At 41.8% G+C, this 24,841-nt stretch overlaps 1 protein-coding gene across 1 annotated transcript; it reads right to left on the bottom strand.

Moving 5' to 3' along the window:
• Nucleotides 1-11,607: 11,607 nt before the first annotated feature.
• On the bottom strand, nt 11,608-24,249 carry TSPAN6 (tetraspanin 6). The gene is made up of 8 exons (XM_075186356.1): nt 24,100-24,249; nt 18,662-18,850; nt 18,319-18,393; nt 17,517-17,615; nt 14,807-14,962; nt 13,665-13,748; nt 13,102-13,197; nt 11,608-12,283 (listed from the first exon to the last, which is right to left on the bottom strand). Exons 1-7 carry the CDS (start codon nt 24,184-24,186, stop codon nt 13,129-13,131), a joined length of 759 nt encoding a protein of 252 aa, XP_075042457.1. The 5' UTR covers nt 24,187-24,249; the 3' UTR covers nt 11,608-12,283; nt 13,102-13,128.
• Between the last annotated feature and the right edge of the window lie 592 nt (nt 24,250-24,841).

Here is a 24,841-nt window from a genome sequence, read left to right on the forward strand (position 1 = left end):
TGCTAAGGGACTGGGTTCCTCCTTTGAGCCTTATTGAGCCCCATCACAGATAATCTTCAATATTGATTTCCACATCGTACACACAACTAATAATAAATTGGCTTTATTACTCACCACTAAATTTACAATCACACTCTCTCTAGTTTTTCTTATGTAGCTGCTGATCCTTCTGGTAGGAGCATAATGGAATAGTGGCAACTTGATTTGGACTGCATAGGACAATAATAATCTGTAGGACAACAGAAGTTGATACATGAGTATAAGGGCTACATATTGCATATTGGTCCAGAAAATTGCAATGGTAAAAAGTGCTTATCGGGTCTGGATGATTCAGTCACACAGCAATGTTGGTTTGGGGTCAGTAGAATGAGTATATAACAAAAATAGAATAATATGGAGAGGAATATGTAAGTTTTGTGTGAACTGAGTAGAGGGGGATGGTAATCGGATAGACAGCTTAGGGAGGTTACCAGCGTGATTTGGAATGTGATAAGCTGATTGAAGAAGTGAGTTTCAGGGGATGCTTCAAGGTTTGGAGGGGAAAGTCTTGATGTGCAAGGGAGGGAATCCCACAGAGTGGGTGCAGTCCGAGAACAGTCCTGCAACCGGTAATGGAGGCAGATAATGAGTGAGGATGGGAGTCGCAGATATCGGAGCAGAGCGGAGAATTGGAGTTTGGAGATTTGTTGCAACAAGTCAGGAGATGAATGTTGGTGCAGTTTTGCTGAAGGCTTAGTTCGTAAAAGAATTTCCTATTGGATTCTGTAAAATTCAGGCAACGAATGTAGGGGGACTGGCAGAGCAAAGCAGCAGTAATTATATAGGTAAACTAGATGGTTGTATGTTGGCATATTAATATGTAAGCACTGATAACTGCTTAGTAGGGAGCTCCCTCTTCTGGTCACCCCAAGAATAGCTCCCCGAACCTAAAAATATCCCTGTGGCATATTACGTCATTTCTGCATCAGCCAATACGTTTGTTATAAGATAATGTATCATATTTGTGTATGTAAGGCAGGAACTTCATAAAAATGATCCCACATATTAGCCCACAGTGATGTCAGACATTATTACAAAATTATTTTGTATTGCTTATAAATAGCTGCTGCTGAGGATGATTGCATGTTAGGCAGAGGGGATTATGGGAATTTAATTGCCCATTATTTATATAGTGCCAACGTGGACCACAACGCTGTATAGTCAGAGACAGATTGGAATGCAATGCATAAACAGACACTTAGTTCTCACTTGTTCTCTAGAGCATACTTGCTAACTCTCCTGGAAAGTCCGGGAGACTCCCGAAATTCGGGTCAGTCTCCCGGACTCCCGTTAGAGCTGGCATTTCTCCCGCATCCCGAAATTAACTTGCTAAAATGACACGATTCACCGGGAATAGCGTCATTTTGGCCCCGTCCCCCACAGAAAATCGGCATTTTAATCGAGGCCAAAATTACGCAATTCAAGGTGCCCGCCCCCTCCTGTCCTCTACCCACGCCCCTCTCCCGGACGTCGCCTACTGTAAGTAGGCAAGTATGCTCTAGAGTTTACAATCTAAAGGAAGTGATTTTTTTTTCCAATATGTCCAGGCCTATATTTGTGCATAGACATCAAAGTCTTCATACCCTGTACATTATTAGTTTTTATTATAATGCATAGAAATTATATATTTTTAAAATATTAGAAACTCAAAACATATTTAACACATTCTAATGTATGGTCAGGAAATTTACTGACAGTTGGCATTCATGTTTCTTTATGATATCATAAAGCATTCTATAAACACACAATACCACACAAAATATGCTGTCACAGTATACGGTTATATAAACACTATGCTTCATAATAATTAAATCCATATTCTTGGTCGGCGAGGTGCTTTCTGCATCACTGGACTCTTGTATGAAAGATTCACACAATACCCATTTATAAGCACGCAGCTTTTATACCGAATCCATTAATAGATTATACTTTGCTCCTTCCTGATTACACAGGGACAAGAGTTTATTAAGAAACCCGTCTCACTGTCAGCCACAGCGCCAGGTAACAAGAATCATCTCCGCAGAACGACACAATTAAACTACTAAATTTCTAACAATATAACTTTATTTCATTCCTCACCAAGAGCTGTCACCATTTCTCTCAAATCACCATTCAATTTATGGACATTTTTACCACCATATAAAATAAGATGGTTCCAAAAAGAGAGTTAAAAAATAAACCGTTTTTATAAGTAGGGATTAGTTACATTTTTATACAAATCACTAGTATAATAATGGAGGGTTAATGGTAAGCCCCCTTCTTAAATAGAGATTGTTCTGTATATCCGCATTTATTAATACTAGTTAAGTGCTAATGTACTGCTATCGCCAGTTAAATCATTCTATCTTGCACTATGCCCTTTACCCGTCTTTATGTCATCAGGGTGTTTGTGTTGTCCTCAGGGCTGCCGAGAGGGGGGGCAGGTACTAATTACCCGGGCCCGGCCCGGGCGCTGACGATTTTTTTAAAAAAACATTTTTTGTTTTCAAAACTTTTTTTTTTTTACGGCGGGGGGGAATTTGGGGTGGCTCGGTCGTTGGTGGGGGGAGCAGGGTAGATAGAAAAAAAACAAAACCATACTCACGTGATTGCGGCGCCAGCGTCCATCCTCTATGCTCCATTGCTCCAGGCTGACTGAATGCCGGGTGTGACATCATCATGTCATGCGCAGCATTCAGTCAGTCTGGAGCAATGGAGCACAGAGCAGCAGAGAAGACAAGAAAGAAGAGAGAAGTAAAGGTAAGTGAAGGGAGGAAAACGGGAGGGGGGGTTAAAAAAAATGGGGGGGGGTAGCATGACACAGAGGGGTTAAAGAAAGGAGGGACAATAGCAGTATGACAGAGGGTTTAAAGACAGGAGGGACAATAGCAGTATGACACAGAGGGGTTAAAAAACGAGGGACAAGCAGCATGGCACAGGGGGTTAAAGAAAGGAGGGACAATAGCAGCATGGCACAGGGGGTTAAAGAAAAGAGGAACAATAGCAGTATGACACAGGGGGTTAAAGAAAGGGGCAAAGGCAGCATGGAGGGCGCAGTGTGATCATAAGGGGGCACAGTAATGTGTGTGTGATGGCACGGAGCTTTTGGCAATGTAGTGTGTGTGAGGTAGATGGTGGCTAATTAATGGCTGCTATATTGTTTGCGGGGTAATGGGAATACTATTTTAATGTTGGGGCTGGAGGAAGGCCTAATTATTAATCATGGATGTTATTAATTTAACGGTGGGGCTGGCTGTAATTTTCTAAATGTAGCCATTTTTTTTCCAAATAGGTCCTCCAACATTCCAGGATCCGGACAAGCCGCAACTAAAGAAACCAGCAGCCACATGTGGTAGAATGTGAGAAGAACAGGTAGGACAGAGCAGCACAGTGTGTGAAATGTTGTGATTCTAGTAGGAACAATGCCAATGTTTGGTGAGCCCAGTGGGCGCAGGCCAAGACTGATCTCTTTCTGTACACACTGCATTCTTCCTATACTACACAAGGGTGCTAGATGTCCTGAAAGTCAGGAGTGCTTGGACAAATGTCACGCTCTGGGGAATTCAGGACCTAGTGATTTTATTGTCCTAGCCACGCCCCCAATTGTGTGATCATACCCATGAATTTTTTTTTGCTTGCTCAACTATAAGGGGGGGACCCATGAATTTGTTGTACCGGGGCCCTGAATTCCTCTTGGCAGCCCTGGTTGTCCTAGGACACAGCTCCTCTGTGCTGTCTGAACACAGTTGCAAGGACGGCAGCTTTGATAAGGACAATATAGAACGCAGATTGACGCTCTAAAGGCACAGAGAAACGCAAGAGGCGACACAGCCCTCAGCTTCTCTTCTCACATCCAATCACTCTGTAGTCCTGTCGCCTCCTCAACATTGCCAAAATATGAAAGCCAAAGCCCTGGTGCACTCACTCTTTATCTCCCACCTTGATTACTATAACCTCTCCCTCATTGGTCTTCCCCTCAGCCGCCTTTCCCCTCTACAAACCAGGAATGCTGCCCAACTCTGTAAATCCCTTCACTGTCTTGAATTCAATTCAAGCTGCTTACCTTCACCTCCAAGGGCCTATCGCCTGCCCACCATACATCTATGACTGTGTCATGATATACATCCAAACTTGTTCACTCAGCTTAGCCTCCAGGCCCTTCCCTTCTCTTCTCTCTTACACCAACCCCTCACTCTCAACTCCAAGATTTGTCCTGCACTGTTCCTTACCTGTGGAACGCCTTACCTCACCCTACCCCAACCTAAAATCCTTCAAATGCTCCCTCAAAACCCATTTCATACTTGAATACCCTACCCCCTCCTAGACCCTCATTTCCTCTCCATGTACCATTTGCTCGTTTAGCCTCACATTGTCCCCTCCCTCTAGAATGCAAACTCTCACGGCCAATGTACTCTCTACCCTATGTCTCATGGTTGTTTATCTACCTTGTTTGCCCCTGTCATGACCTTCAGTCATGGCCAAAAGTTTTGAGAATGACACAAATATTTTTCACAGTCTGCTGCCTCATGATGGCAATTTGCATATACTCCCGAATGTCATGAAGAGTGAGCAGATGGACTTTGAAATTAATTGCAATTCCTCATTGTCATGACAATGAACTTTATCCCCTAAACAACATTTCCACTGCATTTCAGCCCTGCCACAAAAGGACCAGCTGATATCAAGTCAGGGATTCTCTTGTTAACAAAGGTGAGACTGTTGAAGAGGACAAGGCTGAAGATCACTCTGTCATGGTGATTGAGTTAGAATAACAGACTGGAAGCTTTAAAAGGAGGATGGTGCTTAAAATGTTCTTCCTGTTTACCATGGTTAACTGCAAATAAACAAGTGCTGTCATCATTGCTTTGCACAAACAGGGCTCCACAGGCAAATATATTGCCGTTCGTAAGATTGCACCTAAATTAACCATTTATCGGATCATCAAGAACTTCAATGAGAGAAGTTCAATAGTTGTGGAGAAGGCTTCAGGGCGCTCAAGAACGTCCAGTAAGCGCCAGGACCGTCTCCTAGAGTTGAATCAATTCTGGAATCGGGGCACCACCAGTGCAGAGCTTGCTCAGGAATGGCCACAGGCAGATGTGAGTGCATCTGCACACACAGTGAGGTGAAGAATTTTGGAGGATGGCTTGGTGTCAAGGAGGTCAGCAAAGAAGCCACTTCTCACTAGGAAAAACATCAGTGAGAGACTCATATCCTGCATAAGGTACAGGGATTGGACTGCTGAGGCCTGGGGTAAAGTCATTTTCTCTGATGAATCCCCTGTCAGATTGTTTGGGGCATCTGGAAAAACCGCTTGTCCGGTGAAGGAGATGTGAGCACTACCATCAGTCCTGTGTCATGCCAACAGTAAATCATCCCGGGACCATTCATGTGTGGGGTTGCTCCTCAGCCAAGGGAACAGGCTCACTCATAATTTTGCCTAAGAACACAGCCATGAATGGTACCAAAACATCCTCCAAGTGCAACTTCTCCCAACCATCCAAGCCTGATGGACACCTTGCCATAAGGCAAAAGCAATAACTAAGTGGCTTGGGGATCAAAACATCAAAATTTTGGGTCCATGGCCAGGAAACTCCCCAGACCTTAATCCCATTGAGAACTTGGTCAATCCACAAGAGGCGGGTGGACAAACAAAAACCCACAAATTCTGAGAAACTCCAAGCATTGATTAGACAAGAATGAGCGGCCATCAGTCAGTATGTGGCCCAGAAGTTGATTGACAGCATGCCGGGGCGAATTGCAGAGGTCTTCAAAAAGAAGGGTCAACACTGCAAATATTAACTCTTTGCATAAACTTAATGTAATTGTCAATAAAAGCCTTTGACACTTATGAAATGCCGGTAATTTTACTTCAGTATACCATAGCAACATCTGACAAAAAGGTCTAAAAACACTGAAGCAGCAAACTTTGTGAAAACCAATACTTGCGTTTCTTTCTGCGAGTTTGATGTGGATTGTTTACAAATGTACACTGAAATCACACTCGTAATTTGTGCTACCTGTAATTGTTCAAGAATTTCTCATAGTTGGGTTTTGTACAACTGCTCTTATGCTTAACTGTATTTGTTATCCTTAGGTGTATTCATGTTATATCCATGTTTCTGTACACTGTCTGGCGCTGCAGGATCTGTGGCACCTTCTAAATAAACGAGGATGAGGGAAGAAAAAAAATACAGTAGGTGAAGACCGCAGCACAGCATGGAAACAAACATTATAAATAATCTACACATTTGTTCAGAATTCTATGGCTGGTGGGAGAATACGATTTTTTTTAACCTGGAAATTTTTTATTGAAGATTTTGTACATAAGAGAAGAAAATAAAAATCAACAAAAACAGACAAAAAAAAAAATAGTACATTCTAAAGAAAACTACAAACACCAGACCGGTGAAAACAATAAGGGAAGAGAAAAGGGGGAGGGAGAGGTAAGAGGAGAAGCAGCAGACATGTTCGTAAAGTTCCAGAGGTAAGTAACAACCAATGAGCATAACTGGAACAAGAAATTCTAGGCTGAGGTGGGTGAATCTGGCGAGACCGCATGTTCACTGTAGAAATCACACCATGGGTTCCATACGGTGAAAGGGGAGGACACAGCAGTGGAATACTTGAACCCAACGGTCTCCACAATATAACTGTTCTGAATTTTAGCAATAATTTTAGAAAGTGGTGGGGGAATTGTACATTTCCAACATTGAACAATGGGAGCTCTGGTTGCAAGGAGTATAAGCCCAGTGACCTTGATTGTGTGGTTGAGGCTGTGGAGAATAGAAGTGGAGAAGGTCCATATGAGAAGATGCCTGTAGACTTGTCTTAGTAACAATTATGGATCAGGTCGAACATAGCTTCCCAAAGAGAGCGGAATTTCAGGCAGGACCAGAAGATGTGTATAGAAGATCCGAACTCACCACATTCCCTCTAACAAAACAAAGACACAGTAGGCCAGGTCCTGCAAAGTTTATCAGACGTGAAGTGTAATCTATGGATTACCTTAACCAACATTTCTGAATAATAGATCTAGAGATTTTGTAGACATTCCGAAATATTTTTTCCCAGTCCCCATCAGAGATTTGCAAATCTGCCTACTATCAAGTCTGAATCGGTAATTTGTTGGATTCAGCAGGAGTCAAAATAGACTTATACCATGAGGAGATACCAGCAGAATGGGAAGAAGAGAAAAGAAGTCTCACAAAAGGGGGAGGGGGTTTCAAAGAGGGTGGATGTGTCGGTTGCGGTACATTGGTGGATCTGTAAATACTTCTATAAATCTTGAGAGGGGGATGTGATAGTTGTCCTGTATTTGAGAGGACATTAGAGAGCTACACTCAAAAAGATCCCATTTTGTAACAGCTCCCTGCCTGTGCCAAAGATCTAGATGGAGATTAGGAATTAGTTTTGCTAGAGCTATGGTGGAGAGGCGTGAAGAGGGAAGGAGAGACTTCTGAGTTGAAGACCACATCTTGTCCCAAACAGGAAAGGAAATAGTGATACTTCGCAGAGTGGTACTAGTTACCGGTCTTCTGCAGCCACAATAGGTCCTTCAGAGGAAATGGAGAGGAGTTATTGTGCTCAATAGTAACCAAAGGTTTAGAAGGGCGAGGGGCCGGCCGAGTCTTAAGTTGGTCCAATATGGAAGCTCGTTGATAGACTTCCAGGTTAGGGGCAGCAAGTCCGCCTTTCAGTTTGGAGCGATATAGATGTTGTTTCCTAGCCAGTCTGGGACATTTGCCTCTCCAAACAAAATTGAAAGCTAAGGAGTAAAATTTGTTAAGGAGCCTTTGGGGAACTATATAAGGGATAGAGTGGAACAGATCATAGGATCTCCAGGAGCATCATCTTTAGCGCAGCTATCCTGAACCACCACGAGCTGGCCCAGGACTTGGTAAGGGAATCAAACGGCTGTAAGAGCGGTAAGTAATTACATTCAACAACAGTCAAAGGGTTTGGGGAGATCCCTAGGTACATTGAAGATGAAGACCACCACTGAAAGTTATATGCACATTTGAGAGATTGAAGGGATTCCTATATAATTTGCTACTGGAGGTAGGGAAAAAAAGAAAAGAAAAAAAGGTGGCAGAAAAGTGGTAAGTTCGTGGGGACGTGGAACTGGGCCTAGGTGACGCTAGCCTACTAGGGTTGACAGTACATCATAAAAAGAAGACCAGAAAGAACAGATATTCAACATGTTGCATAGGGAAGAGACAAAAATCCTATGTAACAATAACTACATGGATTGAAAACATTTGCAAACAATTATAGAATATCACAAAACATAACATAATAAACTGTGAGAAATAGATCAATGACAGTGAAAACAATATGAACAGAATATCCAAAAAGAGAATGAATGTCCCAACTAGGAGCAGCGAGAAAGACAACACCAACTTGCTGACACAAAAACATGACAAACTCACAAGTATCGTAAGCCTCAGAACAGTCTGATCACTGCATTCCCAAACTTGCTAGAAAAGCGTAGAGAGCCAGTCTCCTAAATTACCCCACAGAACAGTCACATGGATGCTGATGGCGAGAGCGAGGGTACAGTTGGAAGGAGGGACGTTGTACACTTTGCGGTATAATCGCTAGGAGACCTGGGGGTATATTTACTATGTGGCGGATCCATAGAACCACCAATTTCTGGCGCTTTGAAGTTGTTTTCTTCAAACGGCAGTATGATGGGTTTTGTCTTTTATAAAAGTGACACTTTAAAAAATGACTTCAAAGCGTCAGGAATCGGCGGTTCAACGTATCCGCCGCATACGAGTCCGATTCGTTAAGGCACGCAAAATTAACATATTGTGCTTTTTTTTTTATGCATGCATTTCAGGCATCCACATGTCTGTATTCAACTACAAGTAGATATGTAGAAACATCTCTTGTTGAATTCGGGTCTCTGGGAATGCGCAGAGCGATTTTACACAAAATACGTCACGTATCGGCATTTATTTTCCTTCTATAGAGACCATTTCATTATCTACTGTACATCTACAGCAGATTACAACGGAATGTGCTTACTATATGAAGTTATAACATAAAGACACGTACAATTGTTTTAGAAGAAATTACAACTTTATTGCATACGAAAGACAAAAACCTTCAAGGTCATCCTAAACACATTAAGAAAATCTCACATTACAGCAGCATATAATACTGATAATCGATTTGACGTGATACTCATAGAAGGATTATCACACGTCTAAGTAAACTTGTGTATTCCCTTTCAGTTTTATGAAACAAGTAGTACAATACAAAAAGTAAAAACTGAACAAAAACAAACAATAGGTCACTCAATTCCTGTGAAGATATAAAAAGAAACAAACCTTCAACACCTGCAAACATATAAAATTGTTGCAGTAGCTAAAAGCTGATAACAAGTTAAAAAAAAAAAACTTATTATAAAACAGATCGGTACAAGATACATTTCTAAGCAGGTATCTTTCCAAGTATATTAATGAGAGAATTAAAGTCCTACTAAAATATATATTTTTAAGTGTTATGTTTAAGACAAGAAGGAATATAATGCTACTAAAATAAAATTTTACCAAGCTTCTGATTTAATAAAGCTCCTGAACAGTCAGGAAACATTTTGGGCAGTATTAAGGTCAACTCCGTTGTGGCACTAATTGAATGTCTTTCTTCCCCTCTCGATTCCACAGCTTAGCTAAAGCTAACGCCCCCAAAGTCGTGCAGTTTGTGGGTAGGTGGTGAGCTTGAACATACACAATTTAGGGGTGACAAACATGAAAAGGTTAAGGGCTACAAGCATACCCCAACACAAATGTTTATATTTGTTCATAAAATGAATAACTGCATAACACGAAGCCTGAGTGCATGAGCACATCTAGTGATTATTTTATATATAAATCAAGAAACCCTCTGCTTAGTGCTTGGGCCACAATTCAAGTGAAGGATGTTCAGTTACACCCCAGTGCAAATAATTGGACATCTTTAGTGTTTATGGAGGGTTATGAATAAAAGCAGTCACTCATCCGGTAAATGTTTTTATCTGAGTTGAGTTAACGTTAATATGCCTTTGAGTAACAAACTGGATTTAGTTTTAAGAATTTAAGCCCCATAAGTATTAAATAGAAACCACGGATGCAAGTTAAAAATAACCTTTGAAACGTCTTTAGCGTGGCCCGTTTGCTAGGCTAAAAGGGCATCCGTGAAATCAGGAACATTTTATTTATATTAAAGTAAGAAAGCAAATCATATGGAACTATTAAGAGATGTGTATAATATTCTTATCGCAAGTCTTTCCCTGCCTTCTAAAAAAGTGTAACTATTTTTTTTTACCCCACAAAGTAATTGGTTTTCTCCCCATAATTCCCACATCCCTTCCAAAATGCACTAATCCTCTCACAGTAAATGAACTGGAAGCTTTGACACAACAGGCGGTGGGAGCAATGGACATTTTGGAATACATACAAAATAAGCATTGAGTACAAAAAAAACACAACCCCCAAAGTTGGCACAGCCTGCACAGAGAATAACACAGCTAGCACATGCATTCCCTTCTAATAAGCATAATTAAGTATAAAAAAGTATTTAGATTCCCTTATGTAACAGATCGTTTCACCACTCTAAAAATTGTATTTGCTGATGAGATTACAAAGTGATTTACACAAGCTTACTCCATTGTACTGTCCACAAAATTCTACTAATCCATGAAATATAAAACAATATAGTACAAAAATGAATTATTCACAGATGCACGCGTGTCATTTTGTGGGGTATATTTCAGCAAAAGGACAACACCGTGCTGGTAATTGTAGGACAAGAAAATTCTGCCATGATCGGGTTAGAAAAAGATATCAACATACATGATAAGCTGTATTTTTATAAACATTGGAGCAGGCTACAAAAATGGCAGCCTGTAACGTCTGAAGCAACTTGGTCCACGGTCCTCCGTAAATTTCCTGAGCAAAAATGTGGGAGGGGCTCTGACAACCTATTACCTCTGCATTCTTAAGCACGTCTTGTGTAGATAACTAGTCATCCAGTTATGTAATAATTCACATTTAAAAAATAAAACAAATAAAATTAATGCTATGTTGTAGTGTTTGGTGCAGTTTGACAAAACATCAACATACACAATCCCCAAAGGGTCTTTGTAACGGGCATTATTTGAGAACGATGAGTGTTTTAGTCCTCCGTCATCTGGTTGAGAAGAAAGTGGCATCAATAGGAATATAAAATAATTTCTTCAGGGGAATAAAAGTAAACTTATAAATATTACACAGCTCAATATCTCAGTCTGAAAGAAGATCACTACTCTTTTCATATTAACCAACTGGTGATTTGCAAATAAATTGGTATTAATGTTTCCGATACCTTGTGGTTGCAAAAAAAACAAAAAACATTTAAACTAATTACCAAGGGTTAAAGGTTTTCCTGAGCGTAAGAAGTTTGTTTCAACAAAATAAAGGAAGCTTAAACGTAGCTGCGACCGACTGCCATGTTTTATCGCAGTAAACAGAGAAGGGAGTTGAACCTCTACACTAGTGTTTCTTCAAACCAATTGGAGACAGGTCACCCGAATTCTCCAGCATACAAATAGATGCGTCAAAAGCAAATATAGTACATGCTTTATTTCCACCATAAGGCAGCAGAAAAATGAATAATAATTTGCAAATCATCTTCTATTCAGCTGGGGGATATGGATTTGGTAAAAGACAGAAAATAAAATAATTTGAGGGCAAGAAACTACTGTAACAGCCGCCCAAAACCAGAGAAAGGATCTCCTGCTTGGTCCTGTATAGCTAGCGGTGGGGGGGGTTTGATTGTAAGTTTTTCTTACCTAAAGCCAATCAAAATGAGTTTTAGTATTCTGGGGGGAGATATCCTTTAACAAAACATGGTAGAAAACGCGCCACGATCTGTTCCTTTTGTACACGGCGACACAACAGCAGAAAAAACAGGAGTAAAGACAGTTTGAGATGCCGCCGAACTACAATATATGGGGTCCCTCTATCTGCTGTGGAACTACAAGTCCAAGCTTGCCCTGACTGCCTTTGCAGAGGCACAGGTTGCTTATTCGTGCCTAAAAAGCCTCTTTACCTGTAGTGATAAAATACAATATTTCATACAACATTAATCCTTTAAAAATGGTCTTGATGCGAAACGTTTAGGGCCGAAGTAAAAGATTCACCCATCAAGAAACGAGGTAATAAGAAAAAACAAAGAAAACTCTCCGTAACAGCCGGACATGGAGTATCCAAGGAGTCACACAAATAGAAAGACTTCCCTGAAATAGAAGGGAAAATAAAATTACAATACAGCATTAAAACAGAGGTATAATTAGCTGCCCAGAACAGCTCTTTCCACATTAGTTTGTATCAGCTGGAGTGAGGTTTAAGGTGAGACCCTATCTGCACCCAGTCAGTATTTGGGAAAGGAGGAGGGGGCCGACTGACTGCTGCTATTTAAATCTATTAGGAAAGATCGGATGAAATAGTAGAAGAATAAGGTGCGTACACGGTAAAAAACATTTTTTAATCTATATTTGGAGCTTTAATGAACTTATAGAACTCTAGAACTTATTATAACAATCCCACAGCTACAATTGGTGATGATCCATCTCCTTTAAAGGGTCAGTCAAGTTACCAATCCGGCCCCCTATCGGATATTACTTTATTTGCACCTACATATCCATTATTCCTGTACACATTAGACAGGTCAGTAGATCTGTGTGTTCAGTGCACCTTTGCTATACATTACAATGTGCTACATCTCATAATACACATTAGCGTTAAGGAATAGAGCGTATTACGGTGTGACAGACAGGCAGCAAGTTGTACGGACGCGTCAGATCTGTCACTGCGCAGATCAGTACTAGACCACAGGAGAAGTATAGATAAAAATGAATCTCATTAAACAGGGACATGAACTATTATTTTGACTGGAGACCACAAAGTGCACGCCTCAATATTTTAAATATCTGTCTACGAATTAAACGGATAAACATTCTACATCTGGCGCTTTGTCAGAGGTGGAGACCGACAAATCGAGCTCTAGTGAATGAAACAGTTATATAGGTTATCGCTGGTCTCCATCATACCGTACCTTAATTCTCCCCAGGCCGGGTAACAGTTACACCATCTCATACTGGTTGTTTGTAATGTAACGAGACAGACAGCAGGACAGGAACATCCCTACAAGCTGCAACATTAAAACATCACGTTAATGACATTTACACAATTAGCTCTCTATAAAACAGCTTTAAGAAGTACATACATGGAAATGAAAAATAAAAAAAGTTTATTGTTTTTAGCTGTCATCGTGAACTGTTATCTGACAGCTGTCATTTGAAGCTAGTGTTGTGAATCCTCATAGTAATTATTTTCTGACAGCTGTCATCTGCAGCTAGTGTTGTGAATCCTCATGTCTAATTTCTCAAGTCAATATCTCATGTAAAACGCAATATTGCCTACCTTTAAAGACTTGTACGATAAAAACCAACTACAAGCTACAACTACACAAATACATATACACAGGTTGTATGTTCCAGAGCTGGTCTGATATAGGAACATTTACAAACGTATTTCAGAACATCGATGACTGAAGCAGACCTGTCATCTAGACGGGCTGGAGAATTTTGGCACCGGTAACACCAGAGAAGCACTGACCTGAAAACAAGCAATTCCAAAGGAAATTCCTGCGACAATTCCCATTCGAGACTCCATCACGGTTGTCACTTTAGAGATGCAGCCCTGGAGGGGGAAGGGGGACACAACAAACAAGCTTTACATGATATATTACTTACACTGTTTTAGAAATAGCTGGTTTAAAATCAAATGGCAAAAAAAATTATATTTTCATAATTTTATCGATTATATAGTGTACATATTGAAATTATAGTGAAATATTCAACAGATTGAAAAATAATTATTATTTCACAGCCTTGGAAACTTTAATAAAGAGTCGCAAACAGCAAAGCCATGTAATACTGTGGAAAGAAGCACTTAACAGATTAAATAAAACATTTTAATTTCGAATGTAAATAATGATTATTGTAACAAACTATTCTAAGAATCATCGGGCAACTAAGACGATTATTGGGCCACGCCCACAAGTACATTTGTAAAACCGGCTTTCAGGTGGGGAAAAAAAAAACGTCAGTATTTGCTTGTGAATAATTTGTTAAAATATATTAGAAACAAATGCAAAGAGCTTTGTGAATTCCACCCATTTGTTTTGCTGAAAATGAAAATAAAATCCCAGATTCAGAACGATAAATCATCCGCTATCCTCTGACTTTGTGCATCACCCACAACGCTGCTGTGCGAGTCTTATGGCGTTGGCGCACTTCCTGGTAGCTCCCGATTGGCTGCGTGAGGTCACTACATGCAACCTGCAATTCATGCCTCACTCAGGGAAGCCAGATACAGATGGAGAACAATTAGTCTATTGGACTGGGCAGCACTAACCCTGTACACTACATAGTGCCACCACGGTAGTGCAGTTAGAGGTTGGCAGTGGGCTTGGCGCACCTGGTAACAGGCATCAATTACACCGTTGGTTAATATCAGTGCGGGGACTGAGCGGAGGATCAGATTGGAGAAAGGAAGGGAGCCGGCAGAGGTGTGACTGACAGCGTGAGATACCGGTCTGTACACTAGACCTCAACTGGGCAGTACCCAAAGATTTTGGGTACCGATGGTCTAGATAAATAATTCACCATCTGGATGTTATAAAGACTAGTACACCCCCCCCCCCACCCCACCCCAACTCGCCAGCATGCAACAAAGCCCATTTATCCGCCACTTACTTCTGTGTACACCACATCCTTGGCCTTCACCATATCCTTCATCACCTCGTCCGTACAGTTCCCGGGCAACCGGCAGCAGCTTTGGGGGATTCCGTTGGTTTTGTAATACGAGCTCGGGCCCCAGTCAGTGTAGGACTTCACTCCACAGCACTTCAGCTGCACAATACAGAACACAGATTAGTCTAAAAACCAGGGGAAGCAAACTCCAGTTGGGGGAACTAAGAAGTCTCAGAATGTCCAACCAGCCAACACAAAAGACACACCAGGCTTACAGGGGACCACCACCAGCTGATCCCACCATTGATCATCTTCAGCCGGGAGAGACTGAAGCAGTGGGTGTACCTGGCCGGTCATGTGATGCCGACGTAGCCAATCACACGATTAGCCTGGGGTAATGCAACATCTCTAATATTTAGCAATCTATGGCTCTTAAGTTTTTGGGGAATATTTGGCTGGCAGGGCAGACTGAAGCAATAGAGTGACGAATATTGCTCCATTCTCTGAATATATACACTAATAAGCATTATACCAAGTATATAAACCAAGTTCTAGTAACCCTTTTGAACGTTAGTTGCTGTTGAACTACAATTCCCAACATGCTTTGCCACCCAGCATCTGAAGGATCACACGTTCCCTATTCTACCCACACTCAGTTTTAGTACGAAAGTCTCACACAAGTGCAAAAGGAGTGAGCAGCATGTCTAAGACATGGGATGTCCTTGTCTTAATTAGTTAGGAAAAAAATTTTGGGGGGGTAAATAAGTCATTTAAGAATCAAATATATCTTTATTTATCCATGCAGATATAACATCATACATGAGAAAATAAAAAAAAATATATATATGAAACAGCATTAACAACTTCCAAAGAGGCTTTACAACAACGCAGTTCTCCTTCTACACCACAAGGTGGCGTTGCTACTCAGATTTCTCACTATTACAATCCAAATTTATGAATTTCACTTTTATATCCTCTACACCAAAAAACATCTATAGGTACTGCAAAGAGCCCAACTTTACCTTTTATGCGTGTGTGTGAGAGTACACATATACCCAAGTATAAACACGCACAAATATACATTGAAATATAACAATTTACAATATCTTGCTAAGTGAAAAAGAACATATTCAGCATTGCAAAAATGTTCAGAATAATCAAATCAGCCCTGCACAGTTCTTACCTCACTGCTGTATCCGTTGGAGGATAATTCAAAGGGCCTCTAATAGTCTCTTATTATTATTATTATCTTTTATTTAAAAGGCGCCACAAAGGGTCCGCAGCGCCGTACATAGAGCTTGGTGTAACAGTACAGGGTAACAATACACGGCGTACTATACATGGCGTACAAGGTAGTACAAAACAAAGTGCAGTAAAAGCAAAGTGTAATATAAACAAAGAGAGATATGTATGAACAAGTACCAATAAGCAGAGAAAAGTACACAGGGCAAATAGGTAAAAGTGAATTTGAATGTACAGATAGGAAGGGAAGAAGAGAAGTGGGGTGTGAATATAGGGATGCGCCTGTGTCCAGTACAGTGGGCAACACTTAGAGGGGTCAGGACAGAGAAGGAGAAGAGAGGAGGTACGGGAGAGGATGAAAGGTGGGGGCTGGAGTCAAGTGACGAAATGGAGAGAAGAGGCAGAGGGCTAAGGGCAAAGGAAAATAAAAGGACACAAGGAAAGAGGGCCCTGTTCAAGGGAGCTTACAATCTAAAGGTGAGGGGGGAGACTGACAGCAGACACTGTGGTAAGAGGGGGTGAGGGACGAGAACACTGAGGGGAGAGGAGCAGGGAGTAAGAAAGAGGGGCGAGGTGTAGAGAGGTTACAGTGAGAGGGAAGAGGGATGGAGAAGGGCAGGGTTAGGCAGAGGATGGGTAGGAGAACCTGACCAGGTGGGTTTAAAGGGAGAGTTTGAAGTCTGACAGACTAGGTGATGGCCTGATATAACAGGGGGAGAACGTTCCAGAGAAGGGGGCAGCATGGGAGAAGTCCTGAATGCGGGTATGAGCGGTGGTGACCAGACAGGAGGTGAGGCGGCGGTCGTTGGATGACCTTCAGAGAAGCTCACACTGCTACTGCATCCACAATCCTTCAGACCTCTTAACATGGCCCCCTGACCTCTTTACACTCATATCTGATCTCCCCAAATGCCATCACATCTCATTACATTACATTACATGCCCATTAGCCTCTTCAGATGCCATCTCACATGCCCCTCTCCCACCTCCCACCCAGCCGCTGGAGCCCACACTACACTCTCTCCTTCTCCTTCACTGATTTGATTGTCTGTGACCTCCCTGCATTGTCCAGAGGAAGTCACAAGACGCGGCTGTTCTCAGTGACTCGAGCCGCTGAATGGGTTCCAATCTGCCCCTGCCGGCGCCTGGACCACTGTACTACGTAGATGCTCCCGGCCACGAGCCACATTTCAAAGCTCAAAGAGCCGCACGTGGCTCTAGAGCCACGGGTTGGCCACCGCTGCTGTACACGCAAATCATGCAGTAATTGGTTATGTTGCCTTTTGAAAGGTTACTTTACTTAAAAAATAGATCATAATTAAAATTATTATACACTATTATTTAAGTAAGACTTCTGCCTGAAAAAACATTGTTGAAAACTCAAAAACAAACCCCACAGTTTCTGCCACTTGACAGTTAGGATGTGAATAATTAGCAATATCAGCCGGTCAGAAGTCTCCCAGCTACTCACAGTCCTTTGTATGGTGTCCACCGCTTGGCTCTTGGGGTCCCCGGTTGAATTATACTGGTTCAGCGCCTGCAGGTAACCTTTCTCAAAGCTGTTCTTAATCTGACAAGAGAAGAATCATCCAGTGAATACGTCTGTACGACCATCCAGAGTATCTGACCTTCCCTGTATCTCATGTATTTAAGATTATCATGGGGAGAAATCACAGTCCATAGTATACATACCCACCCATCACTGCCCTTATAAATGCCAGAGGAAATCACAAGCACGAAAGACTATTAATGCTGATAAAACCTTCTGACATTTGCCTTATGTGTGAAATAGGTGTATGCAGAGGACTACACGCGAGCCCCCTCCCACTAAAGAGAATAGTTTTCCTCCTCCGTTTGTGTTAGATACACTATGTTAGAGAACGTACCTGACCAACAGAACAGGATAGGCTGGATTTTTTTTATTATAATTATTTACAAAATTGACTCTTTGGGCCTATTATGTCTTTTTAACAAAATAAAATATAAGTCTTGTGTTATAAACAACTGTAATTTTATTATACACCGAATATTATTTATCACGTTACATTATCTACATCAGGGAGCAGTAAACTCACAGCAGTGGAGGAAAAACATTTAAGGTTTTTGCTCAGTTTTTTGTTTTTTTTGTGATAACAAAACTTAGGAAAATCTACAACAATATAACTAATAGATCTGGTCCGTTAAATCTCATTATAAACGTCAACGCAGGTCGCCAACAGCGAGATAGATATTGATAAGTCAGACGACTGGAGGAAGGGGTTTGGGGTTCTCACCTCGTGTCTGAAGACCAATCCGACGATGGCAGCCACCAGCTCAATCAGGAATATAATGGACAGGAACATGGCGTACTTAGAGAGAGACAAAGAACGTGTGTTATTCAGTTAAACGTTGCATAGAGATGTGCTGGTTACGTCATTTCAGAATTTAGCGTGAAATAAAGCCCAGGGGATGGTTTCACATAGGGAGGTATGTTAGATTACTGCACAAAACGCGCAGGGTACTCTCCTAGTACATAAAACGCGTCAGTCCATCAGATCACTTGAACGTTACAATAACTCTACAGTAAGAACATTTCATATAGCTAGATTGGGAGATTTCATGGGTATCCATTCTTACCAGTTTCAGCATCCAGGGACTCGCCCGACAGGTGGCAAAGCAACCGAAGGTGCCCAGGAGGATGATGACCGCGCCGGTGCCGATGAGAACGTAGGGAACGTTGGTGGCATTTTCGTTGAGCAGCGAAAAGTACACGTCTAAGCTGACTTTACCCCAGACACCGACTGTCAGCAGTATGACACCTGTGATCTGAATGGGGGAACAAAGACTTTATGAATACGGAAAGCAAAAATAAAATAATAATCCGAGCAAAATAAGTTGCTAGGAGTCTCAATCGTGGCTTCTCCAAATCCCCGGCTACTTAATGGCTACCACTGCCCAAAATATATATATTTTTTTAAAAATTTGGGTGTATTTAGGGTGTCTCTGGTAAGTCCGATATTTTAACTTAATTTACCTATCTGGAGTGTTCCCCGATAGCTGTAATGGGAACGATAAGGGGAGGGTCCTTGACAACTCCACTGTTAATTTGAATAAAGCCCAACCGAGCTGGAGAGAGGATCTCCTACCCGGGACCGTTAAACCCATCGGAGGACCCTCTTGAACTCATTACCAATACGGTGTCATTATGGCCTTTCCTGTGCGCTGATGGGACACAGATGCAGCACAAACTGTTATATATTGTCCTAGTTTATAGCCATTTACAGAATTGTGGATAACTTGTGAATACTACAAGATACACTAATGGTGACATCTTTAGATTTGCAATTTGGAAATGCGCTACAAAGTATGTATGAAAACAATGATACAACCACTTTACGTGTCAAAGATTACTCATAGGCTATACAACATTAAAACGCTCTCTTGGCAACAGATTAACTTCAATGATAGTTCATTAACAATTACTAATCTAGTCCAGGAGAGATTCTAATTCCTATTAATGCACCGAGAGCCATTAGCAGACAGCTACATAATGGGAGCCCCAATAGAACAGATTACTCTGCACTATCATATCTCTGACTGCTACATCACAGAACGTTCCCATTATCATCATTAAATCTGAATTACTGCCAGGTTATAACTCTGTCCCAGTGGACTATGCTCCCGTCACAAACCACAAATAAAGATTTCAGGCGCCAGGTATGCTTGGTCAATATTATCTGGTTTGTTTTTTTTTAATAGAATTTAATTCTTGGCAGAACCAGTCAGTTCACCAGCAGGCGTACATAAGCCGAAACGACAATAAAATATAATTTACTGGATTATTTCACCTTCAATGTTGTTTATAGTAAGTCTCTGAATGGTCACAGTTACTGTAAAACAATCTATTTCTTTGAGACAGGGAAGAATAAGATATAATAAAAGGTTTCCCCTTCCTCTTTTAATGGTTGGAGTCACAAACAACTGTACGCAATTAAAGCTATCTTATTACAAAGGTAAACAGCAGTTTTCTTGTGGTCTCATCGCTTAAAGAAGAGATGGCAGCGTGCAGTGAGCAACTACTGAACTTTCCAAGTAAACAAGGGTGCTTTGACTTTAAAATGCATCTGTCACCTACAAACAGTGGTGGCAGCCATTTTGTGTGCTGAATTCATGAGACAATGACTTCACGGTCGTTGAATACAGGTTCAGCTCACAAAATGGCTGCCACATATCGGTGACCAGCTAAGGACGTGTAGATAACGCTTCTCTACAAACTTATCTAAATATTCTGGGGGGCGTTAATTACCATTACAGGCTCAGATGATTACCATGAGACAAAAAATAATAACAGGAAGGAAGAATATCTAAAAAAAAAAAAAAAAATACACGGAAATACCATTACGCATGTAATACTTACCCATCTGGTTTAGTCCCAGTCAGGGTATAGCACAAAAGAGAAAAACAGCTGTTAACGACTTATTAAATGGTTTTATATTCACATTATGGGAGAACACGAAGAATGGATGCAGAGTGTTGTTGTACCAATTCTATGTCCCTCTCTGACTGATATATGTATCTGAACTATAGAGTAATATACTCGGAGGAATCTACTTAATTTCACTGAAATTATATCTATATTTTTATTTATTTTGTGTATCACAGATAGTTTCCTCTATAGTCACCTTGTTACACAACTGCATGAATTATGTCTGTGTTATATAAACTGTACATTACAATTAGACCGCGCTTTTGTAAAGCTGCTCGACAGAAATGCTATAAAGCAACAATACATTGTATTTTCTTTAATTCTGTCTACAGTGACAGAGTTTTTTTTATTACGATCAACATAAGACACTGACCTATAAGAATATTTACTGAGCTGTAACAAGCTTTATGTTTAAACTGGACCCACCCAATATATGAATACGACACAGTTCCCGGGTCATTAAATCGCTCGCTGACATCACAATCATTTGAGTTGATAAGATGGATTCTGACCCAGCTGAACTGAGCTGATATTGCTGCTTACAAACAACATCAGAGAATCATACAAAAAGATAATTTAGATTAGAAATTTTTGCCCGGTTATCCAAAACAACCAGAACTCAATGCATAGATCTGTGGCAATCATGGCGCGCGCGGTTATTTGAAGCAAGTCTATGTAGTCGTTAAGCGATCAGATGACAATAAAAAAAAGCGCAGAAAAGGATCCACGACACAGAAGTTTGTAGGCGCTGAATGCTTTACGTAAATATCTGAAAAGAGCTCAGCAGCAGCAAGTATAGCGCTGATATGTAGCACTGCGCAATTTGGCGCTCTATAGCCAGAGACTGGTCTAACGCCAGGACGAGTGTCCAACAACAGGGGCATAAGGCACCTCTGGTTATTGATCAGCAGATAGACCAATGTCATCTCATTGATCGCAGTCTAGCTGGGTACAAACTACAGAAAATTACCGCGGACGCGATTCCTGTAACGATTTCACCAACGACTGAAAGTCCCGGTGAGCCTGCCGATTCATACGTACACACCTATACGATTTACCGTCAGATCTGTGATCTTCATCCCTCATAACCATCTGCTGATAAGATCCTGACTCTGTACAGATATCTGCCTACGCTGCCAGTGGTGAGTGCGTACACACTGCCACATTTGCCCGATATCGTTCCATCGTTGACTGTGATTTTTAGGAAGTTTATAAAACCAAACCAAACGATACAACGTGCTTTGGAATGATAAAACATCATCGCGCCAGCGTACACACTAATGCGTTATCTGACCTAATGGTTGTTTTTTCGCGCAATTTGCACGACAATTACATGAAATGACTGCAGTGTGCACCCAGCTTCACACAGACAGTCCTAGAGGGACGACAGTAACTGTAGCTGCAGACGTTACCTGTGCCGGGCCCAACAAACGAACATCTGTTGTGCTCCTATCTGCCTGTAAAGCCGCACCCGTCAATGTGACCGAGACTCATATTTACTGAGTATTATGGGAAATTTTTAATAGTATATATAAAAAAATAAAAAAAATAATGACAATAATATTTCCTCTTTCCTGGGCGATCATTTGCTCGTCTGGGAGACAATTTCAACTTGAGAAAATGCTGTTGGATATTACAGATACCTTCTAAGGCAGTATGTGAAACCGCTCAGGCATGTAACACTTGGTTGTCTCTTTTAACGTTTACCTATTTATCTACAACTTTCCCGGTCTCGTGTTATATGACTCAGCGTTCAAGCAGAACTCTGCAGCCCCAATAAATAGCTCATATTGATGAATAAACAGCCTATTACGGTTTATAAGGAGCCTCAGTTCCGTCCAGTTTATGCTGTTACAAAGTTTTCACAAGAACACTTTTTGCTGTTGGATAAACTTGCAAAAGTCAATGTTATACTGTCTGACCGCGCACAGAGGGATGATTAATCCCTACTCTGACTACACGTACACGCTAAGGAGCTGAATCATCAAGGAACATACATGCAGATATGTGCCGTATTGTGAGTAAAATCCCACTGCGCATGTCCAGGGCATACGCCAGCAAACACAGCAATGTGCAATTCATCATAAAGCGCAAAGGACCCTTACTACAGCCTATGATTTTCAGGGCGGAACAAGGAGGGGAAGTGGAGTATGCACGTAGTCCATGTACAGGGAGAGCGCGTCAAGCTCCAGTGCGTGCAGCAGCGTGCGTCCGAATGAAGCCTTTTCTGTCCTATCACTTTCACCAGCTACAAACCTATTACTAGTGATGACAGCTGCATTTGCGTTCCTTGATGAATCAGGCCCTATGCGAGTGACACATTACCAGAAGCACATCAATGTATGGGCCCAGTCAACATTAATTTGCTTCCAGCACTAATTACACTTCACTAATCCCCATGCTACATCAATCAGCACGTCAAACAGGATAACATTGATTTGTGACGCGTCACACGTTTAATGGCGCTACACAATTAGGGAACTTTAAAGCAACATACACCCCAATAGTAATACACAATCTGGTGCAGATGGTAGAAAGTACCCAACCGAAAACATGCCAATGGTAAATTATCCAATAATACGCTTCAGCTGTTCTAAATGGCCACAATCATCCATTATTTCAACAGACCAGCTTTAGGCTACACCAGCGGTCCCCAAAGTGTGCGCTGCAGCTCCCAGGGGTGCCGCGGCGCTGTCACAGGGAGGCAGAGTGAGAGGGGGCAGCGTGAGAGGGGGCAGAAGCGGCAGCGTGACTGGATGCAGGGGGCAGAGTGTGTGGAGATGAAGGAGGTCACAGTGTGAGTTAGTTGTCAATTATTCTTTGACAGAAATATATTTGAAAAAAATATATAAAAATATTATTTTTTCCTTGGATCTATGCGTATTATTTTAGCATACAACTAAATAAGTATTTCTGTTCTGACCTAAATACTTATTACGTTTTTTTGACCCAACTACTTCTAAAACAGGACTGCTCTGTAATTATTTTGGAGGGGTGCCCTGAAAAAATTATGGAGACTCTAAGGGTGCCGCGAACTGCAAAAGTTTGGGAACCACTGGGCTACACAGTCACTGGCGTTTTTAATGCATGTTAAAATGCAAGTAAGTTGCATATAAACTATATATCATATGATATAAGTCATGAACAGACTGAAATGTAACAAGAAGCCAGGGGCTGGGCTGGGGGGCATTTGCCCCCCTGGGCTGGTCCCACAGTGGGGCTACCTTGGGCTGGGTGAGGGGGCTATCTGCATCCCCACCCCACAGCCAGCCCCTACAAGAAGGGATCACAATAATACACAGCTGCCCAAGTTGACCCCACATACAAATGCAAACATGCACAGTGTAACTAAGTACAATTATTGTTATTTAACATCCATTTACACCCCTTTATCTTGCATTAAGCGCACAATTATAAAGCCAGTGGGTACACGGCCTCAGGCAACATTCTGCTCCCCAGCTGCTGTAGAACTACAAGACCCAGCATGCCAGCCTGAGGGAGCTGCAGGATATCACCCCAGGAATCTGCCCCCAGCTAGCCCGCAATCTACAGCTACACAGCCCGCACCGAGGGCCCCCGGCCTCCTCACCCAGAAGATGAAGGTGTAGATGAGCAGGACGCTCTTCAGACACGTTATAACGGGCTTTGTCTGCAGCCGTCGGGACGGAGACGCCATCGCTGCAGCGAACTTCTGCCAACCAAGCGCTTCCCTGCGATCCCAGAGGCGGAAATACCCGAGCGGCTGCCGGAAATACCCGAGCGGACGCCGGAAATACCCGAGCGGACGCCGGAAATAGCCGAAGGTTCTCGTGCGATTCCCGAACCCTGCCCGCGACCGCCGATGTCCCCGTCACGATGAGCCAGCACTCGTCAGATATCAGGATAAGTATATTTCCCAGCGGCCAGAGAGACGTGAACGATCCCGATTTTATCCGGAGATTTATCTGAGAAAACCCTACTGAGTAAATAAGCTGCGCTGGCTCCGTAGGCGGAAGTTACCGAGGTGACTCGGCTGTTTACGGAGATTGCCGAAGCAGTCTCCGGAAATAGCCGAAGGCAGAGGCGAGTCCTTCAGCTCTATTAGTCATTAGGGTTCTCTTTATTTTGAGGGCACCTCCCCCATATACTGCTGTAAACCACCCACAACTCCAAATAATGTCTTTATTCCTCTGTGTTTATATATATTTACCCTGTAATATTCACACATTGATGTTTGTGGAGCTGCTGGATCCTCTCTCAGACAGAATACAGGTTAATCCAATTATGGGGCATTTGTAGGGCAAGTGTTGCAGATTTCCTGTTCTCAGTATTGGAAATCTATAACTCAGAAT

Source organism: Mixophyes fleayi, chromosome 9 (assembly GCF_038048845.1).
Source record: "Mixophyes fleayi isolate aMixFle1 chromosome 9, aMixFle1.hap1, whole genome shotgun sequence".
NCBI classification, from domain to species: Eukaryota; Metazoa; Chordata; class Amphibia; order Anura; family Limnodynastidae; genus Mixophyes; species Mixophyes fleayi.

Bases quoted from the DNA above. Each gene is read 5' to 3' on its own strand.
- TSPAN6 (XM_075186356.1), bottom strand. From the start codon at position 24,186: ATGGCGTCTCCGTCCCGACGGCTGCAGACAAAGCCCGTTATAACGTGT. The intron at 18,851-24,099 runs GTGAGGAGGCCG...TCCCCCATTCAG, and splicing joins TCTACACCTTCATCTTCTGG to ATCACAGGTGTCATACTGCT. The intron at 14,963-17,516 runs GTGAGTAGCTGG...TGTATTGTGCAG, and splicing joins TGGACACCATACAAAGGACT to CTGAAGTGCTGTGGAGTGAA.